This window comes from Amphiura filiformis, chromosome 1 (assembly GCF_039555335.1).
Source record: "Amphiura filiformis chromosome 1, Afil_fr2py, whole genome shotgun sequence".
NCBI classification, from domain to species: Eukaryota; Metazoa; Echinodermata; class Ophiuroidea; order Amphilepidida; family Amphiuridae; genus Amphiura; species Amphiura filiformis.
The window spans coordinates 53286440-53312877 of record NC_092628.1 but is presented as its reverse complement, the minus strand read 5'-3'; the positions used below and the strand labels follow the sequence as shown (position 1 = coordinate 53312877).

The 26438-nt window shown below is 35.5% G+C and overlaps 1 protein-coding gene across 1 annotated transcript in view; it reads left to right on the top strand.

The window, feature by feature from the left end:
* Nucleotides 1-24848, top strand: part of LOC140148777 (proteasome adapter and scaffold protein ECM29-like) — a 48047-nt gene extending 23199 nt beyond the window's left edge. Inside the window, 23 exon segments of the mRNA XM_072170842.1 lie at nucleotides 1035-1112; nucleotides 2254-2371; nucleotides 3449-3619; nucleotides 5058-5137; nucleotides 5588-5693; nucleotides 6451-6498; nucleotides 7651-7772; nucleotides 8350-8512; nucleotides 9285-9344; nucleotides 9935-10024; nucleotides 10780-10846; nucleotides 11177-11268; nucleotides 11505-11571; nucleotides 12054-12185; nucleotides 13309-13368; nucleotides 13739-13950; nucleotides 14566-14609; nucleotides 15143-15350; nucleotides 16526-16652; nucleotides 17903-18008; nucleotides 19053-19147; nucleotides 21293-21364; nucleotides 21963-24848. Coding sequence (XP_072026943.1) covers nucleotides 1035-1112; nucleotides 2254-2371; nucleotides 3449-3619; nucleotides 5058-5137; nucleotides 5588-5693; nucleotides 6451-6498; nucleotides 7651-7772; nucleotides 8350-8512; nucleotides 9285-9344; nucleotides 9935-10024; nucleotides 10780-10846; nucleotides 11177-11268; nucleotides 11505-11571; nucleotides 12054-12185; nucleotides 13309-13368; nucleotides 13739-13950; nucleotides 14566-14609; nucleotides 15143-15350; nucleotides 16526-16652; nucleotides 17903-18008; nucleotides 19053-19147; nucleotides 21293-21364; nucleotides 21963-22108 — 2464 coding nt within the window. The 3' untranslated portion in view covers nucleotides 22109-24848.
* The last annotated feature ends 1590 nt before the right edge of the window (nucleotides 24849-26438 follow it).

Genomic DNA, 26438 nt, shown 5'->3' with positions numbered 1-26438 from the left:
GACTTTGGCGGGTTAGTTTGAAACAGTCATGGTTGCACATGCAGGTACTTCTTTTGAAAGTCCTACACAAGGTATAGCAGTCGTTGATAGGATATGCAGCTTATAGAACATGGAAACCCTCTATAGAAGCTTGGAAAGAATTCTATTTAGTAATTAACTGGATAACTTTGTGTGAAGAAGCTGAGTAAGGTGGAGGTGTATGTCGATTTCATCTTGGGTTATACATGTTATTTGAAATCCATACACCCCTATAGAAGACATGACCTTAATCTTCCACATAGGGAGTGTGAATTTCAAACGGAATCACTTATTCAGTGTCGTCTGCTCCAAAATACGTTATTCCAGTTGAAATCCATACACCCCTATAGAAGACATGACCCTAATCTCACACACAGGGGTGTGAATTTCAAATGGGGTTACCTGAGCAGGTGACTACATCTACATCTCTGTGTCAGAGATTAAGGATTAAGGCCATGTATTTTATAGGGGGTATATAGATTTCAACTGGAACATTAGTGGAGCCCAATAAGTCATTTGTAATAAACTTGTCACTATGTAACTTTGCAGATGCTTTTTACAATCTAATAAACTGAAAATTGAATATGACCGACTTCAGACTAATTTTGCTTGAACATACCACATATCTTGAATACTTAATTGGGGAATACCAAATTCGTCCAAAGTGCAATAAAAAGAAAAAATAATTAGTATTGTTTTGATACCATATTCCCAGCAAACGCTATAAACACATTTAAGTTTTGGTCTAAATGTTTTACTAACGTCAGGTTATATAAAGGTCATGAAAACTTTTTTTAATGTTTTACATTAAAAAATGCTAAAAAATGTTTTGCAAGATGTTTATTGGCAAATATTGTTGCAAAATACTTAATAACAGTATTTTAGAATGTTTTCAAAAATGTTATCAAAATATTTTATACCATTTATATTCAGATATTTAAACGTTGTCTGTAAATGTTTTGTGTTTGTTGAGTTGTTACATTAACTCAGATGTTGCATTATTTTCCTATTCGTAGAGCCAAGCAAAAAGTGACAGGCGATACAAAAATCTTTGAAGAGGGTTCACTTGGTCAAGCCCCCAAAGCATCAGGAGGGTAAGTTATTGAATTTAATCATATGTCATCTTAGAAGAAGATTGTGCCCTCTCAGGAATCATTTGCATCTGTTATCTGTATTTCATTCACTCCTAGTCCTATATACAGTAAGCCAAATAATTAAGGTACCAGTTACGTTCACTCCCTGTATATCCTAAACAAAGGCAGATATGTCATAATTGGAACCAACAACCAATAGCTGCATCTTTTAGCTCGAATTTAAGACCTCCTTTGTTAAAATTGTTCGAGAAATAAAGACACGCCGATCCAAAAACCCAAGGAAGATACTAATTTAAAAGTTGCAGTTTGCCGCATTGCATGCCCTATTGATTTGTACACAAAGTGTTCACGAACAAGAGAACAAGCGCTGTGCTTTCATTGATTAGCACGAAAAACTATCGTCGTGCTTTCATTGATTAGAACACAAAAGTGCAACTTTTATTTTGTATCTTCAATAGGTTTTGGATCACTGTTTCTTTAATTCTCAACCAATTTCAACAAATAAGGTCTTAAATCAGAGCTAAAGAGTTCAGGCATCGACTGCTTGATTTAATTTTTACACATTTATCTTTACTTTGGATATACAGGGATGAACACAACTGGTACCTTAATTCTTTTGCTTACTCTATAGCAGCCAATTAGTAAAGTGGTTAGAAAAATATGCTGAGTGTATTGATAATGCATACTAGCACTCTGCATACTATGCACAGTGATTTCAAACACGTTCACATCACACAGTATTAAGTCATTTTCCTTGAAGGTGGATGGCTTCATGTTTGCTCATATTTTCTGTCATTTTTATCAGTGAATATTTTGTTATAAAATATCAAACACCGTGGGATTTTGTTTGCATGTATCAAATAGGTTCAAAACTGCTTATTATTTGTTGAGAGAGTAATTTGATGAAATAATGCACTCACTCTGGAATGTTGATGACAAACATCAACATTCATAATTTAATTTATAATTAACACTATTCAAAACACATACACGGAGAATAGCAAATGGATTCTTCAACCTCATATTTTTATTTTCTTGCTAATGCAGCATTAGACATTTGGGTTATTACCATAATTGTCTTCTTAATTATACAATTTGAAATCTAATAATTGTAGCATTCTGTGATCCTTTTGTTATTCAGTGGTACCTTGTCAACCTACAAGGAGTTATGTGCTCTGGCAAGTGATCTCAATCAACCAGATCTCATCTATAAGTTCATGCATCTAGCTAACCATAATGCAATGTGGAATTCGAGAAAGGTAACATTTTTTATTTGTTTTTGAGATGGTCTAAAATGTCATTTTTTACCATGTATGTTTCACTTGACCAAGAACTAACCTTAAGTCTGGGCAGTGACATGTACATGTACAAAGATAAGAGGATGGCATTAAGAGAAATTGCTTAGATGTGACAGTGGAAAAGATATTACGATGCGCTTTGGATAATACTGATGCATAGTGAGCATAGCAATTGTGTCTTATGCACTCCATGAAGAGATTGGTCCTCATTAAGGGATCTGGAATGAGCATTTTGAGCGTTTTGACAGTATTTTTTGTGGAACATGAGAGCACATCAGACATATCGAATTGCATTCTGAATACAAAGAATGTCTTTCTGATATCAAATAATTTTCATTTTTTGAAATTCATGATATAATACAAATTTTATTTACAAATTATAAAAATTTGATATTTTTCACATTTTTGATATATAACAGTCCTCGAAGTAAATTTTATAAATCTAATGATATATTCTTAAAGTGTATGTAGCTGGGAGGAAAAGCCGACGATCAATTGAAAATTTTGACCTTTCATATTGAAGATATGGATTTTTTCCCCAAAAGACCTAATTTTTTGTGTGTTTTGGGAAAAAATCCATATCTTCAATAGGAAAGGTCAAAATTTTCAATTGATCGTCGGCTTTTCATCCCACCTACATACACTTTAAGTATAAATCATCAGATTTATAAAGTTTACTTTGAGTACTGTTAAATATCAAAAATATCAATTTTTAATCATTTGCCATAAAATGTGTATTACATTGCGAATTTCAAAAAATCCAAATTATTTAATATCAGAAGGACATTCTTCGTATTCAGAATGCAATTCGATATGTCTGATGTGCTCTAATGTCGCGCAATAAATACTGTCCAAACGTTCATACCCCATCCCTTAATGACAGCACATGGTTTTTTTTATTCTTCCTGTTCTTCTTGTACATGTCTGCAGTAAAAAGATATTGCTTTATTCAAAGACTCATCCAAGTACAAGATTTCTGACCAAAATAAATTTATTCAATATGTATAAATACATATCTATTTGATCACTATTTAACAGGGAGCAGCATTTGGTTTCAGCACCATAGCAGCCCAGGCTGGTGAGCAACTAGCACCCTACTTGCCTAGTATTGTACCTAAACTCTACAGATATCAATATGACCCTAGCAGTCAGATCAGGCAAGCTATGTCCAGTATATGGTCAGCATTGGTCAAGGATAACAAGAAAGTGGTAAGTTGCAAACCAAATTCTCATATGCCACTCAGCAGGGTTTTTTGTGAGTCCAAATTTCTGGGTTTTTTTAAAGATTTATTTTCAGCATTTGGGACTTTTTTAGCCCATTTCACATGTTTTTTTACCAGTCTCAGGTTTCTTGAGTGGGAGTGGCATCTCTGCAAATTATGTCGGAAACTATATTGTAGGCCTACTAAATTTTTGTTCATTGTGAATGTTAATGAGAAAAATATGGTCTTTCATGTGATATCAATATATTACATGATGATGATGATTATCATTAACAAAAGCATTGTAGACTACCAGTATCACACTGTATAAATGTCTGTTCCAGAAATCACATTTACAAGAAATATTTTTGTGTTCTCTTTATGAATGCTTGAAAGGAACAACAATTAATGTTAAATGTAAGTTTTAAAGAAATAGTTTTTCCAAATATAATTGGGTCACCTTCCTTTAAGGACAACTTCCTATAATTTCCAAATCTGAGTGTTTGATAAACCTAGATTTGGAAGACACGTATGTGCACTTTATTCATGCATGTCTTATAATATATACGGTTGTGGAAACTTTACTTTACAAAAGCAACTGATAATAAAATAATACTCACACAGATATATTTCAATTCCTGTCATGAATCTTGTTCACTCTGGCACTGGTGTTTCTAGATGTTCTTAGAACCGGCAACACTTTTGTCTGGTTTTGATGACATCGCCAAACTTGCTGCCGAGTATTTATGACTTGGGACCTGTTTCACTAAGGTGTAAGATGTGTCTTAATGGACCTTACGACATATATTAGAACTTAGTGCAAGAAGCATCTTACTGTGGGTTTCACAAAGACTGGTAAGACGTGTGATGGGTTGTTGCCCGTTCTCACTACGTATCATACAGGTCGTACCCTATGTCTAGTCTGGACAGGACATGGGGACTGATCCAAGTGTGATTGTCATGTGACAAATTTCACGCCAAATATTCCAAACAAATAGAAATGGCTCTCCAACTCATGTTGAGGGATTGTGTAGTCGTCATGGGTTCCACTGCAAGTGAGTATTTTGGGATCGACTTAATCCATTAGATCGATTTAATGATGATATATATAAAAGATATAGATTTATCTGCAGAGGCGTATTGCATGAACTGGACATTTTAACAGAAGCACTAGAAGAAGCCATGCCATTGATCCCCGAATCCAAGTTTTTGTGGCGCGTAAGTTTTATGCTCAAGGCACGGTACACAACAATCCTGGAGATCAACATGCTTTGTGTCGAGAACCGCAAATTTCTAGTTTGTGCAAGAAGACAACTACAATTCCTAATTGCTGGTAAAGCTTACTGGTTCATGCAACTTGGGAAGGACCTTGAGACGAACTATTAAGATTGAAATTTAAATAAAGAAATTTTTAATATTTTTTTAATTAAATGTTGCTATTACAGGTGGACACATATTTGCAAGGTATCTTGGATGATCTGTTGCATAATTTGACAAGTAACCTGTGGAGGAACAGAGAATCAAGGTAAGCAAGTTCCTAAGAAATGAATATACTTTGTTTTTTCCAACACAATCTTCATAATATATGAATACACCCTCTTTTACTTTTCTTTTTTCATATTCTATGTATGGTGTTAATGTAAAAGTGAAGCATATATAAGAGTTCTTAACTTGTTAGGACTCATATGTGAGAGTTACAATAGATATGTGATCAGAAGATAAAGTTGGATAAAATGGCTTAAAACCAGAATATGGCGTTACTTGGAAGAGCAAAATGAAGCCACTGCCATCAAATTGAAACACCATACCGAAAGTCATCATTTTGCAATCAGTTATGCATGATTCAAGTTATATTACCACCAGTTTAGGATATTCAAAAGAATAAGAAGTCCCCTTTTCAGGAATGGTTGACTTTCAAAATAAATGGACAAATGTAATACTTTGTTTGAATTTCAATTTTTTCCTTCTTCATCAGTTGCCTTGCTTTGAGTGATTTATTGCGAGGGCGTAATCTGGATGATGTAGTTGACTATCTGCCTGAGCTGTGGGAGACTTGCTTCAAGGTCTTAGATGATATCAAGGTAGAGTATTCAGTTATTTGTTATGTTTAAAAGTTGCTATTTGTAAACAATCCCAGGTGCATTTTTGATTAACCCTAACCCAACTAGGACTCACTAAAGCTCACTATTAAAACCACTCTGCGTGCATGCATTCCACGGGACTTGATGACACAATCAGACCAAGTCATATATACCCAGGGAATCGTTGCCGGGCCACCGTGACCTGTGTAGCTACATGCTGGGGATCTTCTGCGTGGCATGCGAGGGGTCCGAGGTTCAATCCCGGGGTGCCAAGTGACTTTCTTCTTCATCTTCTCTCCTTTTTCGCTCCTTCTTTCCCTTCCGATAGCTCAAAAACCACGGGTAGGGTTAGGGTTAAGCTACATGCATGTTTTTCCTATATGCCTCCTTAACCCTAACCCAACTAGGACTCACTAAAGCTCACTATTAAAACCACTCTGCGTGCATGCATTCCACGGGACTTGATGACGCAATCAGACCAAGTCATATATACCCAGGGAATCGTTGGCTGGGCCAACGTCACCTGTGTAGCTACATGCTGGGGATCTTCTGCGTGGCATGCGAGGGGTCAGAGGTTCGAATCCCGGGGGTGCCAAGTGACTTTCTTCTTCATCTTCTCTCCTTTTTCGCTCCTTCTTTCCCTTCCGATAGCTCAAAAACCACGGGTAGGGTTAGGGTTAATATCAAGATAGAGTCTTGGCAGAATCTAGGATTTTATGAAATATTTAATTAATTTTGTTCTTAATTATTTTTACAGGAGTCTGTAAGGAAAGCAGCTGAAGCAGCATGCAGATCATTAAGCAAAGTAAGTTATACAAAATAAAAAACAGCATTTTGAAAACCTAAAAGGTACCCTTTACAGATGAATTTCAGGCCAGAGATGCAAATATTAATGGGATTCTAAAGCTCAATAGAAGTGATTTGTTTACACAATGAGGAGGAAAGTATACACGTAAAGATACTTGTATAGATCAAATCCGATTAGCTTCATAACATCTATTAAAGGCCCTTTCAGTGATTTCACAGGAACATTAAAAAAAATGGAAATTTGTCAGAGTTGCTTAGAAATAAAGAATAAGTCTACAGAATTTCATTAAACCACTTTTCCCCTGAATACATCGACAAATTAGTCAAAAACAGAAGTTTTAGAAAGGTTTTCTACTTCAACTCAGATCGACTCGAGAAAATCGAGATTTTCAGTACAGTCTTCCACCAATCGACTGGAAAAACTTCCTAGTCCAGTGTTTCTAACACGGGGAAGTAGAGTCTAAATTGATTTAAAACAGACGCTTAATTTTGTAGTAGAAAACAAAATAAGCAATTAAACATGTTAAAGGTCACCGAGGCAAACTAACGGTCAATTCAAATATGAAAAACAGTTAAAATTTTGTATTTTGTTTAAAATAGTAGCTACTGATGTAATAAGTAGTAGAAGCAATACGCAGCGCGTGTTGGTACGTGGAGAGTGAGCTTCTTTCGATCTCAAGTCGGACTTTTGTACTGTCAGTATCAAAAGTCCAGAATCATCAAATGCTTTATTTTGTCTAAAATACACGGCTTTCGACCGAACCACTAGCAGGCTATGTTAGCACATCTATGCCAATTACAAAGGTACCAAAATCTGAATTTTGATGATTTTTACGATCGTCCGGATGAGCAAATCACTGAATGGGCCTTTAAGTAAATCAATCACATACTAATGACCAGGACTTTACCACACTTTTTATTCCTATGTGTCCTTTAGTGTATAAAAATTTAATGCCTATATGTGTCTTTTAGTTTATCATGTGATTTACGATTTCTGAGATCAATCTATCATATCATGTTTTCTTGCCCCAAATTGTACATACTTCAAACTCAAAAGCATGTACAATAGTTCTGTACATCAACTGCTTTACATTTATAATGATATTATCTAAGTTTGTAATCAGTTATTGACTGATGTTCTTCTTTTCAGGTTAGTGTAAAGATGTGTGACTTGTCTTATGGGAAAGTTGGCAACAGGGCTATAGCATTAGTGTTACCATGTCTGCTTAAAACTGGTCTACCTAGCGCAGTGGAGGAAGTGAGAACTATTAGGTAAGGATTTACTTCCTGTATCAGAAAGACTAGTTCTGAGGTTATGAGAAAAATAAATAAAAAAAATGGAAAAAGTTCTGACCGACGAACCTTCTTGCCAAGTCTGTTAGCCTGTAGAACAATTTTTTTTTTGCCTTATCCTGAACTGGAAAGTTTAGAAGGTAATTTGCTTTAGACATTTGATGGAATTTAAATGTACAGGTGCATTGAAAAGGGAGGCTTAAGGTTCATGCTTTGCGATGCGGTGTGTTGCCGCACTGCATCGTACTGCAAACTACTGCATTTTGATATTGCAATAAAGTTAAATACATTTTAACTTGGAAATGCGACGAGTTGCGTTGAGTTGCGGCAAAAAGTAATCGATTATCGGCATCGCAAAGCAACGCATCGCAAATGCGGTGGTGGTATGAACGGACCTTTAGACAGTTGTCATGCTTATTAGTGGAAGGGTGGTAATTAGGTTGAGTATGCAGGATATGCCAAATGTTTATAGTGTTTGTATGTTGATATTTGTGCTTTCTTAATCTTAGTTAACCATTCATTCCAATCTCTTTTGTTTACTGTTACCAATTTATAGCTTGGGTACCATTGTACAAATCAGCAAGAATGCTAGTTCCATGTTGAAACCACACATCCCAGTGCTAGTGACAGCACTATTAGAGGCATTGAGTGGACTGGAACCACAAGCAATGAATTATTTGAGCCTTCATCTTGGCAAGACACCTGATTCTCAAGAAAAGGTATGTGAGATACAAACTCAGTTTGTACTAAAACACACATTGACAGCATTTGTCAATTGTAGCTTTACAAATGTGCAAAACTTGGAAAGGTTTTAGTACAATGCCTGTAAAAACAAACCCCATTTCCTTACAAAACCTATCCAATTTGTTCAAATTTGTAGTGTAAGAATGAAAAGTGAGAGTAATACAGTCATGCATTCATATTATAATATAAGGGATAATGGTATAAATTCTATGGTACTGATCAAATCAAAGTGTAGTAGCCAGAAAATATCTTTTTCTGCTTCCCCACCCCTTGATGATAATAATAACTGTCACAGTTCAATATGCATTGTTAACATATATCATTGTTTTTAAAAGTCTAATAGATCATGCACTAAATACCAAGTGTCAAGATCCCAATGCATCATATGTTTATGTAATATCTAACTCGAAACTTGTTGAGGAGTCTGCTATTCAGATGGATGCAACAAAGAAAACCTTACTTCAGTTGTGAAGAACTTAAACACATACCGTAAATGTTCGCCTAATGGCGCTATGGGCTCCTTTGACATAAGTGCAATTTTAGGCACAATCTAAAAGTGCCCTCCCGTAAAATTCCCACCAGCAAATAAGAGCACGGAACTTTCATTCTTGTTGGATTTCAGAGCAGGGAGCTCTCTATTTGCACAGAAAATTTACCCCGAGGCAAAGGAGCCCAGGCCAGGTGCCCCATTAGGCGAACGTTTACAGTACTTTGTATTAAATATCACGTATTGTTTGTCTTGTACAGTTGGATAACATGAGGATATCAGCATCAAAGTCTTCACCAATGATGGATACTGTCAATTTAGTAAGTTGAACTCAAACTATTATCACACAATCATGTAGATGGATATTTTTAGACATAGTTAGAAAATAGGTGTTTGGCTCCTTGTTAATTATTTGTATTAAAAACAAATACAAAATACTTGTATGACTGGTGGAATATTTCAATAAATATAATGTATATATGATATATGATTACGTGCTTCTGATGAGTGAGGTTTTGTGGCCTTACAAAACAGTTCTGTAAAGCAATGTAGTTGTATCAAGTCCAATTAATTAATCATTTTAGCTCCCTTTTTGGTTAAGCACTTTACCTTTGGATGATTTCAACCATCTTGGATGTATATCTTGGATTTATTTATTTGATATAATATATAATATCTTATGGCCAATTCAAATTCAAAGCATACTAAAAAAAGTTGAAGTGTATATTTTGTAAACATCCCTGAATACTCAAGTCATGATTAATCAAATTTTCATTTCAATATATTGTATTTATTCAAAGTGCAATAATCTTGTTTTTGTAATCTGTATGTGGTCATAGTGTTACTGTTGAATATTCATGCACTAAAATTGATATTGACTTTCATTTATAATTACTTTGTGTTTTTTTAGTGTGTGCAATATGTAGATCCAGATGTGTTGTCAGAATTGATACCAAGGATCAATGATTTGATAAGGAGTGGTATTGGAGTGGGAACAAAGGTAAGTCAACAAATCTCTCCTAAAATTAATCTTGATGTCAGTAATTGTCTATAGTTAGTTAAGTTTAAAAAAAGGACTATGAAATGAGCTTCGTTATAGTGTGTATGGGTTGGGGGAGGGTGTATGTGTAGAAAAAGTTACCCCTGATTTCTACCACATGCTTTGATGGATTTCAATGCAAGCCTTGAAATAAGCAGACTGGAACCAGGAGCAATTTGTTTTGAACATTGCTCCTGGTTCACTGGGATTTTACAAGAACCAGGAGCAATTTCTGAAGAAACAGGAGCAATTTTCAATATTAAATCCTTTTCTGCATATATACAATACAGCATATACCAGCACGACTGCATCAAGTGCAAAACTGTAACCAGGAGCAATTTATTTTAGAAAATTGCTCCTGGTTCATGTGAATTTTACAAGGACCAGGAGCAATTGGTGGCTTTACGAGGGTAAATTTGCTCCCCGCGCCCGCTTATTTCAAGGCTTGTTTCAATGGGACTTGGACAATTTCACTGCAAGGTGTAGTTTGATAGCAAATCTGGTAGATACAGATCTTACTTCAAGTAAATGTAAAGTGAAACTGTACATGATTGTAGAAATGTACTGTAAGTTGTTAACAAATTGAAATATCCAGAGGTCCAAAATAGAAATGTGGACTGTGTTTTATTTTTTTTTGTTTTTTTAAATATTTATTTTCATACTCTGTGTAACTATAGCCTCATCATAACTTGTCATATTGCATTTCTCTTCTTCAGGGTGGTTGTGCAAATGTACTCATTATGTTGTCTTCTCAATGTCCTCTAGACTTGGCTCCTTTCTCAGGTAAATTTGTTTGATTGTTTGACATAATGTTTTTAACATAATGTTTTAATGATGGTCACAACAGTACTGACAATCAGTGTTTTAGAGAGTGATTGTGAAACTTTCAGCTGTTATTTACAGTGAAAATGACAATGATATGTGATGAATAGATTATATAAACTAACTTTAATGGTCATTGGAGGATTACCGATGTAGTAGAAAATTCAAATCTGTTATGGTGTCAAAAGTGTTTTTAGACGTTTTAATAGTTTATTACAGAAATTAAATTATTAAACATTTCTAGATCCTGTATCTTAGGTTTCAATTATGTATTCCTTTTCTTAACTACAGGGAAGATTCTTGGTGCACTTTTAGCTGGATTGAGTGATAAAAGTGCTGCAATCAGAAAACTCTATGGTACTGCCATTGGACACGTAGTCAAGGTAGGTTGATAGCTTTGTAACATACTGCTTGCTTGTTTGTTTGTTTGTTTACAATATTCTTTCTTTAATTAAACTTTTTCAAAGAGCCTTTAGTTGCTACTTTAACATACATAGGATGATTGTGTATGTCCTTTTATGTGCTGATACTTTGTAATAGATGTAGCAATCTTCAGAAGCTATAAGATTGCGCCAGACTTGCTATTTGACCCTGTATTCTGGATTTTTTGTTCATACAGATTGCCAAGGAGAGCAGTGTAGAAAAACTGTTGAATAGGTTAAAATCTTGGTACATGGAGAAAGATGGTAAGCATATTTTGCTATTTATGTAATTTATTTACTTTTGCAATTTATTGATAACTAATTATTTAATTGTAACTGATTGCCCTGGATAACTTTTTGTAGAACTTGGCAACATGGTGCCATTTAGTGAGCAGAATTAAGAAGTACTACAATTTTCACACATGCGATTGTTTTGGGAACCTATTAAGAAGTTAGCAAATGTGTACCTTGCAGAGCTTTAAGACAAGATCACTGGAAGTGTGTCAGCAGTTTGTTTGCTGTATGACGTTTTATGATGCTTTCAACATTGTGGTTTCCAGAAGAGTTTCAGGTGCTCTTCATGTAATCAATAACATGCTTGCAAGAGGATGAATGATTCATTTGATAAAACAATGGATTTGCACTTACCGGACTGGTTTGAACACCATTGATGATGATCATCTGTAGTGATGATGGTGGAGGACTATTACTAAAGGAATAACAACATTTTCTTATTTGTTCTACAGATGAAGGTTTACGGACAGCCTGTGGTTCAACCATCCAGGCTATATCCAGACATAACCCAGATATACTCAAAAGGCATGCTGCATTAGTGTTGCCTCTTGTATTCTTAGCCATGCATGAAGAAAAACCCACAGGTCAGTGTTTATCCTGTCTAAAGCTGAATTTATACTCGATCGCTTTTGCAGAAAAGCGATTCTCACGCATGCTCAATGTTTACTTACATTTCCAGAGCGTCAAGCCGATCAATCGATTCAAATCGCTGAGGCAAAAAGCGACATCGCTTTTGCAAGTTGAAGAAATCTCAACTCGCTTGACACGTGAATCGTCAACCAATCATACAACCAACTGGATCTATTATTTTGCTAATTAATTTACCTTTCTCGATTATTAACTTTTGGTGATGAATTAATTCAAAGCAATAATTATTGACAGCAACTGATGTTTTAAAAATGTATTTTGTGGCATTTAGAATATTTTAATTGTCGTCTGCAATCGCTATCGCTATAAATGCAAAAGCGACGAGGGATGCATCGCAAAATTCGGCGATTGCCCATTGCTTTCCAAAAGCGTTTAATCGCAATCGTTCGGCGATTGAGTATAAATTCAGCTTAAAGTTGTTGAAACTTAATAAAGGTAATGTGACAAAATAAAGTTGAACAAATAGTATATCACAGCTTCAAAAAGTAGTATTTTGTTATTGTTTTTATTTTTGCGAGAAAACAATTTTCTTTCCTTTTTTCATGTAACACGCTGATATTCAAATTTTTAAAGTTGTAGACAAACAAGTTTGCATCTTAAAATCTATTTTAGCTGCAAATAATATATCTTGCTTGTGAATTTTCTTTATGCCCAAAGTAGTGAATAAAAAGTTAAAGTAAAAGAGTAAAAGAATATTCTAAAACATTTGCTTCCAAGGAATTTGCATTATGTGTGTGGAACATGTCAGCTTTGTCATTGCCATATTTCTTGGATTTAATGATAAATTGTGACAGAATGAAAATGTACATTGGACCTCACGATCACTTTACTAATGTTCAGTTAACTCAGTCAGGTTTTTAAAAGCCAGTGGCACCGTTGTGTATTATGTAATGATTTGTTTAGGCTTACAGTTTTCCTAAATACTGGCTGTGATGGTTTAATATAACATATGCTAACCAGAGAATTCCTGAATGGCAAGAGTGCAGTGAATTATGTTTAATTGATGTGAATGTAAATACGAAATTTATTATTTTATTATCATATAATGTTTTGTTGCAGGAAGTAGAAATGAAGAAAAAGACTCGGTATGGGAAGAGGTGTGGCTGGACTCAACACCAGGTAAAGTCAAATCCATATTTTTTTTCAAACCACATGGTGGCAATGCTTGCTAGTGTTATGTGGTCAAGTTGTAGCTAGCTGGTGACAAATCCTGGCAATAATCACTATGTACTTTATTCACTACATTATTTTCTTCTCTTGATAAGAAAAAATAACAGAAGTACAGAAAGCACATAATTAAGGTAACAGCAGCAAACATCCACCAAATATTAAGAAATTTAAGTATCAGTATCCATGCTGCTAAATTGAAGTAGGTACGTTATGTCATGTATAGCTTATCTGTAATTTTATACATTGCTGACTGAAATTGATTAGAAATGTATTCTTATCTTTGTAGTTTAATTTTTTTTCCTATCGAATGTACTTGTAGGTACTGAGAGTGGCATTAAACTGTACCTAATAGAGATAATCATAGTAACCAAAGAAGCCTTAGGATCCCAATCATGGCCACGTAAAGCACAGGCAGCTAGAGCCATGGGGGCGGTTGCCAAGAAACTGTCATCAGGGCTACAACCACCACATCTGGGAAAGTTACTGTCAGCATTGGTGGCTGGCTTAGCAGGAAGGACTTGGGATGGAAAGGTAAGTGAATGAAGTATACTCAGTTATCATGACACTGTATAGCACTGGTTGTCAGAGCATGTAGAGGAGGATAGATATACAATTTTATATAACAAAACCAAATTTTACTCACTAGTTAGACGGTTTCGCTTTTCATGGACAAAAAGCATCATCATATTATTGATTGATGATCACTTCTTCCAGTTGGATGAATTCCGACCACAGAGGGTGTAGAATTGTCACTAGTAGAGGATCATATACGTGACTTAGATGGGGGGGCGGCGTCCCTGTTAATGATGTTGGGTCCTCTTTTCCAAATCCATATGGACTCCTTGATGCGTCTTATATTTGTGTTACACTCCTTGCCAAGAATTGTTCCAGTCTATTCTGATGATGCTTTTTGTCCATGAAAAGCGAAACCATCAAACTAGTGAGTAAAATTTGGTTTTGTTATATGAAATTGTATATCTATTTATTTACAAACCTGATGAATCTATTCAGTGACATTTAGAGGAGGAGTTTGCTTATCATAAATAAACCAAGTTCAACTTGATTTAGCTTACACGAAGAAGTGAAGTCGCAAATGTTATATCATGTTAACCTTGTGAACTAAGTTTTCTGTTGTTGTCATTGCAGGAGGAGTTATTGAAGGCAATAGCTGTTGTATGTACATCATGTAGGTAAGTAATCCAAGATTTCTTTTTCTACTGCCATAACTGACCATGTATTTATCTTATGTATGCTGTAATTTTGAGCTTCAGATATTGAGACATTAAAAAGTAGTGCACAAGTTTATAAACACCATCATACTCTGTTATACAAAGCTACCTCTTGACTCAAGTTGCTATAAGAAGGAAATTATAAGTTGCAGGCATGTACTTAGCATGTAGGTTTAGTTTTCAGGCATATGGATAAATAATATTGGTATGCATTTGTTATGCATTTTGAAATTCACTTCAGAGTTTTGAGGTTCACCTCGGTACCCTTGAACTTTTCCCAAAACTATTGTAGTCATTTGGAAGCTGTTATAATGATGAAGTACTAAAAGTGTGCTGAGGCTTGTGGATCAACGTCTAGGCGCTGTGCCTATACGTAGCACACTATAAATCACTGCACTTTTGTTTTTACTATTTTTATTAAACCATTCCAATAATCTGAAGAATGAAAGGAGAATGAGCACTGATTCCTCATCCTATATATTTAATTTTCACAGGCAAGCTCTACAGAATCCACCTGCCGGCATAGACACAACAGAGCAGCCCAACGTGGAAGACATTGTGCCCATAGTGTTCAAGGAATGTAAGAAAGAGAAGATAGAATACAAGATAGAAGCATTACGGTGTCTAGGTGCTATATTACATGCTCATCAGATTGATAAATTCAAGGAACTCACAGATTTACTCTTTCCTATAGTAAGAAAGGTAAGAATATTTGCAGTGCAGCTTGGTTTGTTTAGTGATCCTTATTAGTGATGATATAAGCAGTTAGTTGGTTGGTTTGTCATGGCTGACACACAGTGTCATCGCCCCGATATCTTCATGGCAGAAATCGCCATGGTAGGTTGAATCCACCGCCACGCATGGCCATTTTGTTCCGACTTGTTTAATAGTTTTGAGATGCATAATGGGCCGAAGGACATTTGACTAAGGCTACTGACAATTGCCCGGTGACTGACCTCGCTGTGTGTGAGTCGAGCATGGTACGCCATAGGTCATATGCTTTTAGACTACCCACGATTGGCCTATACACTGCGCTATATAATTTGGCGCATATAAAATCAGAATTATTGTCAGTTTTTGAGTTCAAGACGCAAGCTTCTTTCTCAAGACGCAAGCTAACAACTATCATATCTGTTCAACATATATATTCAAGTGCAAGGAACCACATCTGGTTTCTTTAGACGAAATCATTTACGGGAGATATTCATCATTTTCTACCCCGGTATCCAAAGATTTTCGTCTGAATATCAAAATCGTGCATAGCACATTCACGCATATGTCGATCCCGGTATTGATTTTAGTATCTCTGGTGTACCAAGTACTTATTAGCCAGGCGATCTCAGTGTGTGACAGTTTGTGACTTCAGAGATGCGATGCCATTGTTGTCAATCTTAGACAAGAGCTTCATATTCTTGGAGAGGGTGCCATATAGCTGTTATGTTAACATGGTCTATCTACCGGATCCTTGATCATCCTCGTCTCTTTCCTTCGAACAAACCTTGCATAATCACCTTTTCTAAATAATCGCCCTTTTGTCTTTCGATGTGGCTAAAGTATTGAAGCATCTGCTATGTTGATGACATGTAGAAGTCATTTGATCTGAGATACTGGTGTTTGATTCTTTTTTGTCCAACAGTATCTGTAAGAAGATTTGTACATGAATATTTGACACAACACTTCTTCTTCTGAGGGGATAATGTTCGATTTGCTGTGTTTTCCTTATAGAGGTGTTGAAATGATGTCCACACAGTATGATATTGTCCTGATATTTGCTCCACAGTTAAAATTTCATAATAAATTTTCAGTTGTTTAATAGATTATTGTGTTACAAAATATACTTTTTCATTGCTAGAAACATGTTTTGCTTTGATTTTCAGGAAAAGAAAGAAGACGATAGCTCAGATGAGGAAAATGACAGGCCTCGGCAAGAGTTGAAAATCCGTCTTCAAGAAAGTAGTTATGAATGTCTTGGTCTAGCATGGCCACATTCAAGGCAGACACAAGGTATGTTTGAAGTGTGCAAACCAAGGTAGTTTCCTTAATGGAAACTGCACAAAATAGCGTCACACAATCCAGTGATCTCCTTGCAATGCAAACTGTGCAAAATAGCGTAAGACATGTTAGGCAGTGTATTTGTTGATCATAAGCATGTAAAGGGCAAGAATACTGGTGTAGTTGGTGATATATGTATTCCTTGCAGTGCTAGAAGATTTAAGCTTGCCCATTCCTCATAGGCTTTCTCCATGCATCTAACTATTGGATATTTTGTCATCATCCTGTATGCCTTTTTCTGACATTACACTTTGTGTGTGTAGCAATGGTAGCTGTATGCTTATAAATGCCCTTAACTCTGTATTATTTTGTTGAGTATAACATGCATGTATGCAATTATATCCAACTAGTTGACCTTTTGCATGCACAACTGGATTTCTTTTGAGGCATGAACGTGTTGTGCATTGCACTCGGGGCATAACTTGAGGCATAAGCCAGAACTTTTATGAAACCGGTTTTTAGGGACGCCACTACAGCACTGAACTGTTTTTACCAATTTGCCTGCTGGCATAGGTTGGGTCTGTTCCTATGGTTCACAATTTGCAAATAGCCCAATACAGATGATAATTCTGCCGAGTGCATGATCAGTTTCCTTTATGTTAGATTTAATTCAAGATTTAATTCAAGGTTCAAATTTATAATTTTATATTCGGGCAAGTAACAACCATCTTACAACTTGCCTGACGTAGATACAACTCGCAATTGCCAATGGACAAGTACCGATCAAATTCAAGCTTTGTACAACAGCTGATGTTGTATCTATATATCTGCATTAAGGTTATACGAGGTATTAATGGTCGAAGCAGCCATAAAAATCGATTTTCTTTATCTGAATCAATATATTATTGAAAAATAACACTTTGGTGTTTTGCAAAAGTTCATTCTACAAATCATATACTTTGAAAACCTGCTTAATTTATTATTGTTAATGAGTTATGTACGTTTTACAAAAGTGTTGTTGTTTCAGCCCTCTTTACAACATAACTCAAGAACCACAGGACCTAGAAAAGTATATCTGTGATATTTGAATTCTTCTACACGCTCGCTATGAATTGAACAATGCAATTTTTGCTGAAGCCCACTACTATTCGCAAGATGCTGTGAACTACATTTTTTTGTTGCTGCTTCGACCAACAATACATCGTATTACCTTATTGGTGTAGTAAATGTGTGACAAGCATAGTATTTGTTTTGCTTTTCAGATCTATTTCATCAAGAATTCTGCCAGGTTCTATGTGAGGGATTAGGTAACAGTACTTTCAAGAATCAAGTTGCAATACTCAAATCATTAGCACAATTCTTAGATAGGTAAGTGTATAAAAGAAAGAAGCTACTTTTCGTATTGACAAGAAGTGTGACAGCAGTACATATTCCCTCCCCTTGCACCACTGAGCCCCCGGCCGTGCCCAATGACTATATGTGCATTTGGTTTATTCCGATTCCATGCTCGCTCTTACAGGTTTTCTCCGGGATCTCCAGTTTCCTCCTGCTTTAAAAAAAAATTGGTTATTTGTTTGGTTATCAAAAACTTCCTTCACCCAATGGAATTTGAGGAGCTGCACAGAAAAATTGGTGTTACAATCTAAGTGCGGATAGGTCTGCACGAGGTTCAGCTGCATCTAGCCTAATTGATGTGATCTGATTGTGATGATTTACCATGGCAGTGAAATTGCAGCGCTTTGAGTCATTCAAGATTTGGAAAAAGGCGCTATATAAATCCGATTTATTTAAAACTTCATAGCATCAGCAATATTTTATTGTGTTATGTTAAGTTACAAGATATCTCAAAATGGTTACCTCATCCATGTAATAGTTACCTTGGTATCATAAAGTTTGATTAGATCATCATTGTGATTGAAAAAAACTCTGGCACTACACCGGTACCAGATACATCTTTGCTATACATTTTGAACAATTGCCAAATGAAGACACAGGACTTCAATGGTTTAATGGTCTTTGAAAAATGTTGGTGGTGTGAGCAGATACAAATCATTTCAAAGACCATGCAGATGTTAACACACATGTAAGACATTTGACTCAAAACCAGGATAAAGCCATTATTTTAAACCAGGATAAAGTCCCCATGGAGTTATTAGAGATAATTGTGACAAATTCCATAACCCAATCAACCATTGTACAGGTTGTGCAGGATCAGATCTCTTATTCACTTTAAATTAGTATAATGGCTTTATTTTAACTTGCAGAAGAAAAAGTGTGTTTCTGTTGGGGTCAATTTAGTTGTCTCTAAAATGGCCCCAACTCAATTCATTCTGATAATTGATGTTACAGACTGGCAGCATTCAGTGATAGCCATTGTTTTAAAGATGTTCTGTTCCTTGTTTCTCTTCACAGGCTAGTTTTCTTACAAGGGGATATGTCTGACATGGATGGCAAATTCTTAACCAGTATACTCATGAGAGTAATTCCAGCACTATGCAAAAGTCTAGGTAAGTAGTCAACAATGAGAATAGAGAGGAACTTAATAGAGAGAGAGAGTGACCCAAAATTTATGTCTTTGTGGCATACAGTAAAGAGATGCCTAATGGCGCATATGGGCTCCCATGACGTTACTGGAATTTTAGGAACAAACTAAAGGTGCCCTCCATATAAATCCCGCCAGCAAATAAAGGCAAGGACCATAAATTCTTGTTGGGATTTTTAGAGGAGAGAGCTTTCTATTTGTATGTCAAGTTTACCGTAAGGGAAAGGACCCAATGTGGACCATTAGGCAAATCTTTACAGTATATTGTGGTTTTTTGTGGTGTTATATATTGTATGCTACAATTTCCTAGGGAGTTACTTACACAATTAATATAGATGATGACCCAAATGCATATTTCCGTATTGTGTATTGTGGTTTTGTATGTTAGCACATACAGCCTGTCTCAAAAAAAATTGTGCAAGTGAAAAGCGCCCTCTTTGGCAATTAGAAAATACCGGTGTGACATAATGCTTACATCAATGTCAAGGGCACTGTCTTAGCTCTCAAATACCGTTTGTTCTGTTCAATTTGCTTGTTTTAATCTCGAGATATGTTAAGTTAACAACGAAAGGGCAAAATCACAATTGTGCCACTTTTACTAGGGAATACAGCTGGTACATGTAAATCAATGATAGCTGATGTTGATGCGTCTAATGCACTCCCCCTTCACATTAGACGCATCAACACCAGCGCACGTGCATTATTTTGTCTACTTTCATTAATTTGTCTAATTTCATGAACTTGTCAAAGTTCATTAACCTATAAGTGTGCAATATTTGTTTGTCTTTTAACATGTCTTGAATGACAAATGAGAACAGTATACCATGGTAAAATCATTGACATGCAGATGTATTTAATTTTACAGCAGAATGTGAAATATTTATTTATCGTTTAATTTGTCGTAAGTGGAAAAAGAGAACCATTATACCTGTATCATGATAAAACATTAAAAACAATTATGTATTGTTGTGTAATTGATGCATTCTTTTGATTTCACGAAGGAGCTCTTGATAAACTTGATGCTATCATTGATTTACATGTACAGTCCTCTTCCCTAGTAAAAGTGGCACAATTGTGATTTTACCCTTTCGTTGTTAAGTAAGCATATCTCAAGATTAAAACAAGCAAATTGAACAGACTAAACGGCATTTGAGAGCTAAGTATATGCCCTTGACGTTGATGTAAGCATTATGTCACAACGGTATTTTCTAATTGTCACAGAGGGCGCTTTTCACTTGCACAATTTTTTTTGAGACAGGCTGTATGGAACATAAATATTTCTTTATCACTAACATTATGAGTCTACTTTACTGTTGTCAAGGTATAGAGTTAATATATTGGCTAGTAAGGCAAAATAGAGGAAAGCAACACCTTTTATTCTTAAATTGGTCATTATCATGCAATGAGTGTGATTGACATCAGTTAAACTTTGTTATTGGTTGATAGCCAATACTCATCATTCGCTTTGACTCTTGGGTCCACACAATGTTTGAAGTGGGGAAATAGGAAAGTATTTTAATTTGATTTGTATGGGGGTAATAGAAGCTTCTTTCTTATATGTGACCCGCTCCTACAAAACCAGATATAAGTCACAAATTTTGAAAATTGAGTCTTTGATGTCATCATTTAATACAGGTCTTCAGCTTTTATTTGATACCAAAATTATGTTTCTGGGACATATGGACCTCATTCTACAGTCTTTCAACGGAAAGGGGGAAGTGACGCATAAAGAAAAGGCAAATGCAAGAAAAATGGCTTTAAAGTTGTAAAATGACATGTAAAGGACTTGGGTTTGGCTCAGAAAATGCTAGATTTGGGTGCTTTAGACGTAAAAAATATTTTGTTTTCAATGGTAGGTTAAAGTAAACATATTAAGGAATCAAAAAATAATAAAAACTGAAAAACAAAATCTGCAAGGATTTTCACCCCTTTCCTAACTTTGACTCGCCGTATCTTGAAATGGCTGAGTGCGACTTATGGCGGGTTTCGTCAGAGCGGGTCACATATGTGTACAAAATCAAGACTTTTGGACCTCAAACCGTTAATTTACAAAGATGTTCTTGAACCACTGTAATAAGTTCTTTCTAACATCTCTTTCTGTTTCTTACAGGTATTGTCAAGTATTTAGCCATTAGGAAACAAGCATTATTAATTGTAGAGCACTTACTAGAACAACTCCAAAGTAAGTACTGCCTGTTTAACATCTATAATACATAATTAAGAAAATTAGAAATAAAATGAAATAATGAATATGTAAAGTCCCATATTATATATATTTTAGTAAAAGAACTTATGTTTCTATATTATTTATGATTTTATTACTATAGACGAATCCAACGAGCCAAGTCATGGTCAGGATTTGGTTGGCCATTATTGGGTCCCGCAGCACCAAACTGGTGTTGTGACTTCCCAATTGGGTGCATTAAAGCAGCTTAAAATTCGATGTTAGATTCTTTTGTGTTGTAAACTGTCATCATTCTTTTGTCTACGTGAAACACAGGTGATAGAATGCAGTTTGAAATACCCTCCAAGGCCGCATCATTTCACAATTTAGGTGAGATGGAGCCGACGGGGACCCAGCTTTGGCTGCCTTAGAGGTGTAGGAATGCGTGAAATTGGATTCGTCTATATTGAGATGTAGATATGATGGTATTGACTGTGTGATGATGATGTAATGATGATGACAACAACAATGACAACAACAAAGGCAACAATGAACAATAATTTTACTTTTATTTTTATGTGTAACTTATAACCTTGTATTCACTTTTTTTCTGCAGAGATCAATCAAACATCACTTGTAACAGAGGAATTGCGAGGCCGATTAGACCAAGCCTTAGGAGGAATGCAATCAGATACAGAACCAGGACTCAAAGAGAAAGCAGCTATACTCAGAAAATCATTCAAACAACTACCAAAAGAATAAATGCTGTCAATTAAGAGTAGGGGATAAATGAATTTCTGACAGCATAGATACACAAAATCAAAGTAATGAGGGTACTGTCAGACTTCGGCAAGAGCAACTCATATAGAGCATAATATTGAACAAAATTTTCAGATTATTTTGAGTTGGAACATATGGGAGACTTTACAGAAATCTGCAGGTACCATCTGGTTTGATTGTAAGACTGCATTTAGAATATAGCAGATCATTTGTATGGGCGGATGATCAAAAATTTTATCTGGATACCAGTAAGCAAATGACTCAAGCAGTTCTCAATGCCAATGGCAATACCTATCAAGTGAATTGACATGCAATAATAAGTATACCATATAAGTATACCATATAAGTTTATTTATCAACACTCCTTCTCTAAGTATCTCCATTCGGTATTGTGCTTTTCTACCTCACACCAGTGTAAGTTGCCTGTTTGAGAGTATTTTTAATTCGGTTAAGTGATACGAAATTGTCTAGAGAATTATTTGCAAATCCCATATTGTCACCATGTATGTGATGTTTGACCACCTGTTTATTTTTCTTATTCTGGTGATTGAATGGTCACATTACAAGGACTTAATCATTGGTTTTGACAGAACATCTGCAATATGTTTTGCATGGAAAATGTCCTGTTTGTAACATTCATGAAATAGTAATAAGTGCCCTCCTTGACATGATGTACTTAAGTGCCTATATAATAGCACTAATAGGGCAAAACTTTTCTCCTCAATTCTGTGTGTAATTCAGTAGTCCAATTATGTAGCAAGTACAGTATAATAATCTACACTCGGTTTTAGAGAAGAATGGCAGTCCCTTGCTCTGAATGACGCGAGCGCCCAGTTAATGAGCCACATACTCAGAGCTTTGTGTTCCTTTCGAGAGCTCTGCGTCATTTAACGCTTTGACAAGTAATCGGCCAATCAGATTATCTGAATCTGAGATCATTGAATCAGCCAATCAGAACCCTATTTCCATGTTTACGCTCTGCACACTCTCAAAATGTAAACAACTGCCGTTCTCTGCCAAAAACTGTAACTTTTGTAACATATACACATGCATGCTGTATGTTTCAAGGTGCCAAATATTTTTCAGTTTGCCGGATCGAACAAAGAAAGGCTTTGCAGATTTTCCATAGCTTACGAAATAATTATCTGAATCTAATTCTACCATCTGTCTTGTGTCCATATCCTGTTTTCCAAATATTAGCAATCAAGCAAGATTGAGCGTTTTATCAACCACATTCAATTTTATCTTTCCTACGTTCTTAATGTGTATGTTGCAAATGCATTGAAACTTGCATCAGTACTTTTAATTTTAGATATCCGAGGTTAATGTTTCTTAAAATAGGAAATAAAGAAAACACTTTTTTGATTTACAGTATCTCAAAATTAATTTTCATGATGTCCGACTCTTGTGCTTTATAGCAACACAAATGGAACTACAGTTTAGTTGTAAGTCACTATATCTTGGTCAAAAACATTTGAATTTATGTAGGATATATTTGTACAATGTAATGGACCATGTTGCCTTTAATGAGGCTTCCACCTTTGGAAATTTTAATGTTGTTTTCTTGGCTTGCACTGATAATATTAAGCTTTAGCAATGAGCCCCTGGGCATTGTTTTGTTTTTGAGGAAACCTGAATAAGCTGATTATTTATATTTGTCCAACATACACCAAAAACACACAGATTTGCATTGCACATATACATTATATTTTGAGTACAATTATATTCCATTTTAAATAGACAGTATTGTTTTCTTGTTAAAATTGTTACTGGTTCACCTTGTCATTAACTTGATCACCAACATGTATTGTTTTCAGTTAAAAAAAAATGTGTAAATGAGGCCAGTTTTATATGAGTAAGCAGTCTGCTTCAACGATATTATAAGTACGTATTTATAAATACGCATGTGACCACCTCTGTGCTGCCATAACAGCTTGTAGACAGTCTTGGAAGTGACCTACATAGTGGGTGGTCTTCCTGTTCATTTGAATGCAAAGGCAGTATAACAATACAAGACTACTGTGCAGCAAAATTGTCTATTTTGTTCATATTGTAAACATTTCCATCAATAAATATTTTTCCGTTGGCAAATACTTTCAAAATGTTGTTTTTGATAACATATTACAAATTTTGAATAATTTTGCTGTTCAATTTATACTTGAATTTGATGACATATATCTAAAGAGTGTATATCCTTTTCAATGGCATGATGGTTTGGTCATGCTTACTGGTCTTGGTATGTAGTGCCCATGGGTCATGTGCGTGTTTATAAATACGTATTTATAAATATAGTGGAAGGTAGCTGGTAAGATGTATACTTTATTTAATAAATCTTGAGTTAACAATGATTTTATTCAGAGGCTGCTACATCTTACAACCCACAGAAGAATATATATATATCTGTTATTGTGAATTGATGCCATTTAATAAGACCTAACATAATCTACCATGTTTGTTATTTGTGGAGGTGCAAAGAGAGTACCTTGGAATTGTTTTACCGTACATCTTGCTGGTAAACTAGTAAGTTGATTGCCTTACTTGTTCGTGACCTGTATTTAGTACTCGTAATGCATGGTACATGTACAAGCTTTGTGACGCTTTCTGTCTAATCACTTTTAAGACATTCCATTATGAATCTGTGAAGTGCCTTTTGCAAGCCAGGCAGCAAGCACGGCACGGGCAGCTCCAGTGGCTAGCGCAGCGGCGTAGCTGGGATTTTTTTCCAGGGGTGGGGGGGGACAAGCCTGTATGGGGCGGGGCCCAAATCCACCAAATTTACCTGCACTTGGGGGGGGGTAGGGCCCAAATAGACAATTTTGCCAGGCTTATTGATAATAATCATATGGTATTACATATTGTATGGATTCCCCATCTCTCTGCCCCTCCTCTCCCTCTCTCCTCTCTCTCTCTCTCTTTTTCCTCTCTCTCCCTCCTTTTTCCTCTTTTTTTTCCTTGCACTAGGGGGCGGGGGCCCAAATAGGCAATTTTTGCCGGGGGGAATTGGCCCCGCCCCCAGCAGCTACGCCACTGGGCTAGAGCAGTTTTGCAGACAGTATATTATGATTCTTGATGCCCTACCTTGATAAACTGCAGCACTCCAGTAGGGTTGTAGTTACAGTTCACAAGGGAAATAAATTGATGTGCGTCTTACTGATTTTTAATGGTTGTCATTAAACATTGCAAGCCTTCTTAAGACCAGTGATTCAATACCCATAATGTGAGGGGAACAGCACAATGAAGTCTCTGTTAGCTCAAGATATCCAAATATCATAGAAATATATAGTAACCGGTGTACATTGTTTTTATTTTATTCACTGTAAGTTGAATATATAATTTTATAATTGTTTATATTATTTATTGAGAATTTTCCTTAAATTGGTTAAGGATTGTTTGTTATTAATTGGTGAAATAGAAGCAAACATTTGGTTCAATCATAAAAGTGGTTTTCCAAGTAAAGTGTTTGGATGCGAGCCGTTAGACCAATAGGCCTAAAATAAACGCCGTGTTTCAATCATGTTTCTCCTGAATTGAGGGCCTGCTTTGAAAGCAGTGCTAGTCATTACTTTCAACAAAGATAGATTAAATAAATAAATAAATTTAAATAAATAAAATATAATTTTACTGAATGAAGTAAACATTAACATGAAATAAGTTGCTCATTACAAGGGATGTGGATTTGATTCTTATAATAAAATCAAGGTAATTGTACATGATATGAACTTGCACTTTGCTTTCACATTTCTGATTCATTTAGCTTTTGTAAGTGATGCATAAGGCTGCGATCACATAGAAGTATACTGTTCGGGTATATGGTGCACGTTTTGCAGGTGCACACGTATAGCTTATATCGAGCAATGTAATTTCATAGTACCGGGCCACATAAGAGGGCACTATTCGAAAAGGCAGTATACCTGTGTAAAAACTGACCTATACTCGCCTGATCGAATAGCGTATAGTGAAAATACCGTATACTGTATATACAGTATACTTCTATGTGATCGCAGCCTAATGCAGTCATTGGGAGTTATTATTGGATTAAAATTTACGAATGCAAGGAGAAAAACCTGTCAAAACACCTGGTCTAATTTTTCAACTAGGCTATAAATAAAATATTGCTTTTAAATTGTTTAATTGACTTCTTGAATATTCATATTTCAAGTAAATTTGTCAATTTTCCCTACATAAAAAGGTTAAATTGCACAAATTCTTAAGCTACTTGTATTCTCAAGAACAAGAGATAAATTTGGACATGTTTAATCTTTGACCCCTGTTTTACTAGAACCCTGTGGGGTTATTTTAACAGGGGGCGTCA